Below are 9,290 nucleotides of genomic sequence, written 5' to 3' on the forward strand. Positions count from 1 at the left end.
TGTCTTCCAGCTGCTGGTTTCTCTTCTGGATTTCTTGAAGTCTACACTGCAGGTCTTTATGTGTTTTCTGTTGTTCTTGCTTTTGCGCCTGGATTTCAGTGTTTTTGTACTTCAAGGTCTTAGAAAGTTCCTCAAGTTCGGTATTTTTTCTCAGCATCTCATTGATGCTACTCTGCATCGCTGAGCATTGTTTTTCCAGCTTTTTCTTTTCTTCTTCCAGTACAGTTGATTTGTACTTTGTTTCGTTATACAATTCTTGGAGTGCTTGATTTTTCCTCTGGAGATGAAGTTTTTCTTCTTCCTGTTGTATTTTCTGTTGGTCTTTTTCTTGAAGAAGCTCTTTATTTCCGTGCACTTTTTTATCAAGCCTGATTTGGAGCGATCTGTGTTTTTCCTCCATCTCGTCAAGCTTGGAGTCCATTTCCTTCTGTTTCATTTCCATTTGCTTCTTGTCTTGAAGCAACTGTTGACTTTTGTGCAGAGTTTTGTCATGTTTCACCTGCAGCGCTTTGTATTTTTCCTCCATGGCTTGGAGTTTGCTCTGCAGGTCTCTCTGCTCTACGGGCTCTTGTTTCTTTTCTTGGAGGTTCTCCTTATTTCTCTCCAGAGCTTCATCAAGCATTACTCGCAAGCCTTCATTTTGTTTCTCAATGTTCCTCAGCTTGCAATCCATTTCTTCCTTTTTTATTTTCTGTTGGTCTATCTTGTGAAGAAAGTCTTTATTTCTCTCCAGAGCTTCATCAAGCATCACTTGCAAGCCTTCATTCTGTTTCTTGATGTGCCTCAGCTTGCAATCCATTTCTTCCTTTTTTATTTTCTGTTGGTCTTTCTCGTGCAGAAACTCTTTATTTCTTTCCAGAGCTTCATCAAGCATCACTTGCAAGCCTTCATTTTGTTTCTCGATGTTCCTCAGCTTGCAATCCATTTCTTCCTGATGTATTTTCTGTTGGTCTTTTTCTTGAAGCAGCTCTTTATTTTTGAGCAGTGTTTCCTCAAGAGTTAGTTGCAGCATTTTCAGTTTTTCCTCCAAGACTTCAAGCTGGGAGTCTGTTTCTTTCTCCAGCATTTCTTGTTGCTCTCTCTCTTGAATGAACTCTTTATTTCTGTGCACTGTTTTCTCAAGCTTGATTTGGAGCGATCTGTGTTTTTCCTCCATCTCGTCAAGCTTGGAGTCAATTTCCTTCTGTTTCATTTCCATTTGCTTCTTGTCTTGAAGCAACTGTTGACTTTTGTGCAGAGTTTTGTCATGTTTCACCTGCAGCGCTTTGTATTTTTCCTCCATGGCTTGGAGTTTGCTCTGCATGTCTCTCTGCTGTGTGGACTGTTGCTTCTCTTCTTGGTGGATTTCCTTCAGTTTTTCCAGAGCTTCGTCAAGCTTCTCTTGGAGCTCCTGATTCTTCTTGACCATGTTTTCCTGTTTTATGCTCTCTTTTTTCTCCTTTTGGAGCAGATCTTTATTTTTTTCCAGAGCTCCATCAAGCTTTTCTTGGAGCTCCTGATTCTTCTTGAGCATTTTATCCCCTTTAATGCTCTCTTTTTTCTCATTTTGGAGCAGATCTTTAATTTTTTCTAGAGCTTCATCAAGCTTTTCTTGGAGCTCGTGATTCTTCTTATCTTGGAGAGCCCATTGTTTCTCCTCAATAATACCTTCCCTTTCCTGAAGCTGGTAGGATAATTTTTCTAATTCAGCGCTCTTTCTCTCATTTTCTTCTGTCAGGACCTTAATCTTTTCTCTGTTCATGAGATTTTCCTTCTCCATTTCTTCCAATCGCTTTTCCTCTAATTCCACCTGTTCATCCCAAGGAAGAGAGCTGATGTAAGGGTCTAGGGACTCATACCATGGAATAGAGCTGGGGTCAGCTTCTTGTCTTTCTTGCTCTTTCTGAGACATGTTGGAGTCTGTATACCGTGAGTACGAAAAGTATCCAGATGTTTGAAAATGCTTTACTGGTGAACGTTTGAATGCTGCTAACATAAGTGCTGCAAATAACGGACTGAAAGTTGTACCTCCTCACCCCTATTTATGGATTCAGAAGCCTGTGACATCACAATTCCATAAGCCAATGAGGTTGTCACATGACATTCTAGAATGAGGTCATGTTTTTGTATGAATTTTTTAAATAACATCAACATTCCGTAAGCCAATGAGGTTCTTACATGACTTTTGAATGAGGATAATTATTTTGTGTTAATCGACATAGCCTGCTGCAGCTCAGAGCTCGTGAGCTCAAACGATCCTCCAACCTCAGCCTCCCGGTAGCTTGGATTACAGGCACGCGCCACCGCACCCGGCGAGAAGCAGCTACGTTAACAGGGCTTTTAACTATGTCTGAGGTGACATCATGACACTAACCTGCTGCCCATCATTAGCAAAGTTGTAATGATGGGCAGCAAAGATGAGGAATGAATGGTGCACAATTGTTATATGCAAGTTTTTAGAAAGCTCGTGGTTAACCCAAGAGTATTTTGTCACAATATCAAGAAGAGTAAAGCTTCAATGTCAAGAATAGATAGGAATATAGGGAATTATATATTTTTATTTAAAGACAGGACTCACATGTTTTCATTTCTAGTCTTTAAAACCTGTCTCTATCAGGGACGTGCAGAGAGGTTTAAAGGGGCGGGTGCTCAAAGTTAAAAAGGGGCACATTGAACCATGCTGAATAACAACAACACACATTCATCAAGAATCTAATATGGGAAGGGCAGGGCTGTGTTGATCTGAGACTGTAGACATTAAAAAGTCCACAGGAGAGATGGTAGCTGATTAAACAAGTTTCATGAGATAATAACAAAATGCAAAGATTGGTGACAGCGCTTGGAACCATAAGGCAACGAAAAACTGTGACATAAACTCGGCTCTGCCTGTGAATCACTCTTTGCTTCTCTTCTTCCTTCCTTCCCATCATTTCATATATCACTCTCCACTTGCTGTCTATCTGAGAACAAGGCACAACTTGCTATTGCAATAAACTATAATCTAATTATCCACACCTAACAACTCTTGCACTTAATCTATAATAAAATGATGACAGCAAAATGTTATAGCCCTGCCTTTAGTAGCCTCATACAGCTCCTGTTTCCTCCTCATGTCCTTACCAGCCATGTCTGCACAATGTTATATCATGAGTAATATTTTTTTAAATCCAGCTAAATAAAACACACACATGCACACACAGTGACATTTTAGACCTTCTTCAGAATACTGTATATACTATGGGCATCCTTACATTATTATTTATTACTAGAGCTACAATAATAAAGCAATGAGGAGGGGGAAGTAATAAATATGAAATAATGTATTTATGATGATTCCATTTGTTTCACTATCCACTCTGTGCAGGGCAAAGCTTATTACATTTTTAAACTGTAGAGATACAATCATTTTACTGCTGTAAAATCCAACTTTTGTCTTATTTAAAATATAAATCTAATATAATCTGCTTCTTAATGTATGTTCTTTAAAATACAGCGTGTGTTTTTTAATATATTATAATTATAATAATTATTATGTGGACATGCATATTAGATCGTTTTTTAGTGAAATATAATCCCTCCAGAAAGGCAGGAAATGCCCAGAAACTTACTTTAAAACTAAATATGTTCCCTAAAACGGTGACAGAGCTACAGACCCATGACAGCCTTACACAGGTAGCCAGCAGCTATGACCAGCACTACTTGTGCAGTTAATAAAAGGACAGGTAATGTTTGTCACGCTGTTGCACACACAGCACGCTCGTTTGTTTCAGTTCGTCAGTTGCAACAAGACAGCTTACCAACGTGTATGTAATAAGCTAATACTCCTGTGTGCTACACACTACAGTGTGCGCTGTACACCTACTTACTGGGTTTGTCGCATCAGTCTGTGTCTCTGAGTTAACTTGTGTTTTTCCTACAGCTCCGGACCGCAACAAATGCGCGTGCTCTTTGTGAGCTCGTTCCCGGCTCGTAACCAGCGCGTTCTGCCGTCGAGAGCGATCATTGGTTAAATGTGATCATGTGACTGATGCAAGCCAGATCCTTTTATTTAGCAAAACTATGATTAATAGTTAAATATTATTGTTGAGGGGCACAGACAGGACTCCGCACGCACACACACATAAAATAAATAAATAAATAAATAAAAAAAATTTAAAAGTTGCCTCAACAAAAGGGCACTTTGGGCACTCATCAGGAAAGGGGCGGGTGCTCAAGCCCCTCTAGCCCCCCCCTGATCTCCTGCTATGCACCACAGACCAACTGCCCCGACGAGGAGAAGACAGAATTCTGGCGCGCCCTCGACGACCACCTGCAAACGATTAGCCCTGAGGAACACGTGGCGGTAGGCGGCGACCTAAATGGACATGTAGGCAAGGGGAGAGACGGATATCACCGATTCCATGGCGGCCAAGGATTTGGGACCAGAAACGACGACGGTTGCCGGGTACTGGACTACGCAGAGGCCCACGATCTTGCCGTGACCAACACCTTCTTCAAAAAGAAGCCGGCACACCTCATCACGTACTCCAGCGGCGGCAGAGACACCCAAATCGACTACTGGCTAGTCCGAAGACCCCATCTCAGCCTAGTCACGAACGTAAAAGTCATACCATCAACCAATATTGGCCCTCAACATCGGCTACTTGTGATGGATCTCCGACTCAACCTTGGCCAACGACGACGAAGAACACCAACCACGACGGTGGAGAAGATCAAGTGGTGGTGCCTCCCTGAGGGATCCAATTTTTATCCATTCATGTACCAGCTACTGGCTTTTTGCTGTTATGTTCTCATATCGCATGAGAGTTTATTTGCCAGGTGTCAGAAGTCTAATAATGAATAAAGTTCAGGATATGCTTAAAAACTCACCTCAGTATAGCCGTCATCAGAAGGAAGTGCGCTTCACTGACTCATCAACTTGTCTCAGGCTTTCCACAAAGTTTCACAGTTGACCTTAAAGTAAGATGCTGCAAGCTTACCTTGCAGTGTATTACTTTTTAAGGTCTAAAGACCTTAAAGTGCGCTATAGATTGAAGTGATTTGAACTGACAACAGGGCTAATTCAGCACTTCAAGTTAACATCAATAAGTTTTTAAATTTATTCTGATTTCCGTTTGTTTTCATTGCCTGTGCTATCTGTTATTTAGTTCAAATTGTGGGTAGATAATGCTGTGCTGTCATGTGACCTGTTCTCTCATGTGTGCCTTTCTCTTGTTTTGTATGTATTTCTCGTTTGTTATTTATTCCTATTTTATTCCTGCAATTGGTATGGAATTCATTTTTTTTTTAAATTGATCAGTGTTTTGAAATTAGATGTGATGAAGATGTGACCTTAATTTACAAAATCAACATCATGTTGGATTCAATGAGACATGAAACTAGTGCATGAAACAGGTCTCAGTAAATGTTCTCATAGACTGCAATACACTGCCCCCTGCTGGTCATTATAAAGTCTGCAGATGTCATTTGACATGAATGTCATATTTGTGAAACAAAATAAAGGACTCTGTAAAATAAATGAAAATCAAATATTTATATACAGAATATTTATGTACAAATGCTGAAAAAGACATTTGAACAAGATGCACACCCAGTAAAATTTTAAAAAAAAAGAAAAGTCAGTTTTATCATGTGACTATCATGCTGTCATTTCTGCACAATGCACTTTACACCAGATCAAAATAAAACACTGTGAGGTCGTTCTAACCGGAAGCCCAGAGAGCGTCGACAATGCAGCACAATGCCCTGAAGCATCAGCATCAAAATATACTTCAAGTACCAAAAAGTACTCATTGTGCAGAATGCCCTATTTTTGAATAGCTGGACATTTAATTACTTTATCACCAGCTGTGACTACAGCTGATAATCAACCATGTTTCATAGGGATGTGACTACATTTAGAAATGTCACGCATTTTTAGGTATAAAGCAAAAGATGCAATGAAATAAATAAGCTATCACATATTAATCCAAATGAATTCACTGAAATACATCTGCACATTTCTGCAGCCTGACTTATTACACACGTGAACACAGTACACATTTGTTTACTGCAAGCTTGTTTCAGAGATGTGATGCAGTTAAATCTGTATGCGTCTGTTTCCTTGTAGTGTTAGTAGAGATGGTGAACCTGACACAATCCTGTGTTTAGTGTGAAGGAAACCAGTTAACAGCCGGTTTAGTGAAATTCTCTTGAACTCATGGAAAACTCATCGTCGTCTCGAAGTGAGCAGCTGAAGCGTCCCGTGTGATCAGAGGTCCTCGTCGTCCTCGCTCACCATGACGTCGAGCTCTTTGTCTTTCCGTACGACGCTCTCGGTGATGAACTCCTTGTGCTGCTCCTCCAGCTCACGCAGCTCCGCCTGCAGGCGCTCCAGGTGGAGCACTCGCCGGTTCCTCAGCAGCCGGCTGGGGAATGGGTTCATGTCGTTGAAGGCGATGCTGGTCAGCTTCCTGCATGGACACACGCAGGTGGAAAGGACTCGATCACCAACACAGAGGAACTGGAAACTGATCAGCTTGAGTGTTTCTGTTTTATGCTGCTTGATACTTCAGGTACTGCAGTTTGAGCAGGAAATACTGGACTGACTGGACCACATGTATCCGAGAGCTGCAGATACTTAAAAATCTTTAAATCGTTGTTACTGTGATCAGGGAAATTTAAACTTCTCACAAAATTTCAGTAAAAAGGGTTTGAAGCTCAAAGATTCAACAGCTACATCCGCTACACTTCTGAGAGTGTAACAGCTCGTAGATTAAGGCGGGTGGAGGCGAGTGCGTACCTGGCATTGGAGACGGTCTTTGTGAAGAAGCGTAGGTACTGGTAGATCTCCATGCTGTCGTGAATCTTCAGGATGTCGTCCTCTTTGTATTTGAACAGAGCCAGAGTGTATCTGAAGATCACCTGCAGCACAGACACGCATTTCATAACAGGACACTCACGCCACACAATTAATTGGAAACTTTGAGGAGGTGAGTCATAAATTACTCTTTCAGTTGTGGTGCAGTTGGGCCCTTTACTCATTACAGCTCTGATCGATTTCCAATAAGCCACTTGGTTCCTCAGTTGCCAGATAATATTAACTTACTTGGTAGTTGAGCTTTAAGTTTAAATTAAACTTTTGGGTTGGGTCTACGTGGCTGAAGCTGTTGTCAGCATTTATCCCTGTGTGGTATATATTTCTGTGTCTGAACTGTGATTTTATTTCCTGAGACAAATGATGTAAAAGCTGTGCTGCATTTGTCACATTGCAGAAACAAGCCCAAAGCCATTGTCCCGCTCATCGTCTGGATTTACGCTGCTTGTGGTAGACTGTGAGGTCGTTACTAGAATGATCTGCTTTCCCACTCCTATTTCATGTCACATGACAGTTCCCCATGCTTAGTAAACAATGTCTTATTACTCCTAAAATGTAAATAAAGACACCTAAAGGTGAAAACAAAATCATTTTTGTTTCCATGGACACTACTGTGGTGCATTCAAGTGTTGTCTGCATTTCTGTCATGGTGTGTTCGGGTGTATGGTACCTTGGTACCCTCATACAGGAAGGCGTCCCACAGAGGCATCAGGATGTCGCTGGGCAGACTCTCCACAAAAACCACCAGGAACCAGTTGAAGGTGACCAGAGAGACGTCAATGTTGTGATCCTCAAAGTGAGATGCCAGGCGAGGAAGCTTCTCCGCCATGAAGTCCTTCAGCACGCGCTGGTCCGCCTGAGCACAAAGACTCACAGAGATCAGCCTCACTGATCACTAAAACAGATCACAGCAGGCAAGCAGGTGAGTGTGTCTGCTGACCTGAGAGGCCACCAGATTCTTGGTGTAGTAGTCCTGAGGCATGATGGCTTCCACCACTGCCACCAGACACCAGAAGGCGTCTTCGTCACTTTGGAGGACCAGCAGAGCGAGGGCCGCTAACCTGTGGACATTCATGGAAGGTGAGGTTCTGCCTGGAAGGCGGGTCCACATAAGAACTCAGATATAAAATTTATACTTTTGTTCTGACCTGTTGAGTACCTGGCAGTAGCCAATGGCAAGGTTATGCCCGGAGAAGGCCAGAAGGATGCGGCGGAGCTGCTGGAGGGCGGGGCTGGACAGCGAGGAGAAGTGCTGATTGGTCGTCAGGGTTCGGTGAAGGTCCAGCTGGACCTGCCTGGAGGCAGGATTAGGAGCTGTCCGACTCTTCTCACACAGCTGGAAACAGAACAGGATTACTGAGTGCTCGCCAGCATTCCCAACAGGAAGGAGGAGGAGCCACCTGTGCTCAGGTGCGGATAAAGCACTCTGTTGGCAGAGGTATGAAAATGCGCAGTAAAATCTAACGTGCATAGCTAACTTCATCAACGACATTTTGGGAGGAATAATCACACATCAGCCTTCGGCCATTTTTTGATGAACGCATACGCCCCCTAGAGCGCGCTAACTTTATTAACAGCCACACAAATGTAAAGCACACATCAAACATAAATAAACCATTTGACTGTCTCCATAATTGAGAGCATTTTCTCTTCTTATTTCAACACCCCCACTTGCTCTCATATTATGATGCTCTTAAGTAAACAAAAAAAACAACAAACAAAAGGTTTCTTCCTCAGTACTGTATACATGTTCGTATACCATGTTAATGCCCAAACATAAACTTCTCAAACTTGAACAGCTTAACTTTTGTTGCAGGCTTTGTCATTACATCTGCAACCATCTCTTCTGTTGAACAATAATCCAGAGTTATTTTTCCTGCACTCACAGTTGATCTCACAAAGTTGTACTTTATGTCAACATGTTTACATCTCTGTCTCGTCACAGGATTCTTCGCCAACGCAATTGCACCCTGATTATCTTCATGAACTTTTGGCGGTGCATATTTTTGTCCATCAATACCTTGTAACAGTTGCATTAGGTACAAAACTTCTTGTAGGGTCGCAGCTAAAGCCATGTACTCCGCTTCACAGGTAGATAATGCAACAGTAGGTTGTCTTTTGGTTTTCCATGAGATTAAAGGACCATCTACAGACAAGCTTATGCAATAACCAGTTGTACTCCGTCTGTCTGTTACATCAGCTGCCCAATCAGCATCGCTGTATGCCCACAACCTCAGTTCTTTGTTGTCACATTTCCTGTAACACAGTTCTTTCTCGGTTGTCCCTTTCAGATACCTCAGTACTAGAGCAGGGCGATATGGCCAAAAATATTTATCACGATATATATTTGAAAATTTGCGATAACGATATAACTGACGACATAATTGATGCGAGACAAAATACAACTCCACAACATTACTAGCGCAAAAAGAAAACCTTCCATTTATTTTCACTT

The 9,290-nt window shown here is 41.9% G+C and overlaps 2 protein-coding genes across 2 annotated transcripts in view; both read right to left on the reverse strand.

The window, feature by feature from the left end:
• The window catches only part of LOC146638214 (uncharacterized), a 240,182-nt gene extending 238,035 nt beyond the window's left edge, over nt 1–2,147 (reverse strand). Inside the window, exon 1 of the mRNA XM_085360445.1 lies at nt 266–2,147. Coding sequence (XP_085216571.1) covers nt 266–1,975 — 1,710 coding nt within the window. The 5' untranslated portion in view covers nt 1,976–2,147. The remainder of the gene's footprint in view (nt 1–265) is intronic.
• A 4,082-nt stretch (nt 2,148–6,229) lies between these two features.
• On the reverse strand, nt 6,230–7,946 carry LOC146638224 (TBC1 domain family member 2A-like). Its single transcript, XM_085366883.1, has 4 exons — nt 7,776–7,946; nt 7,506–7,691; nt 6,761–6,882; nt 6,230–6,431 (listed from the first exon to the last, which is right to left on the reverse strand). The coding sequence occupies exons 1-4, from the start codon at nt 7,944–7,946 to the stop codon at nt 6,230–6,232; spliced, it is 681 nt and encodes a 226-aa protein (XP_085223009.1).
• Nucleotides 7,947–9,290: the final 1,344 nt, after the last annotated feature.

The sequence above is a fragment of the Diplotaxodon limnothrissa genome, linkage group LG2, assembly GCF_057381915.1.
Source record: "Diplotaxodon limnothrissa isolate DT_005_m linkage group LG2, D_limnothrissa_male_GT1.1, whole genome shotgun sequence".
Taxonomy (NCBI): Eukaryota; Metazoa; Chordata; class Actinopteri; order Cichliformes; family Cichlidae; genus Diplotaxodon; species Diplotaxodon limnothrissa.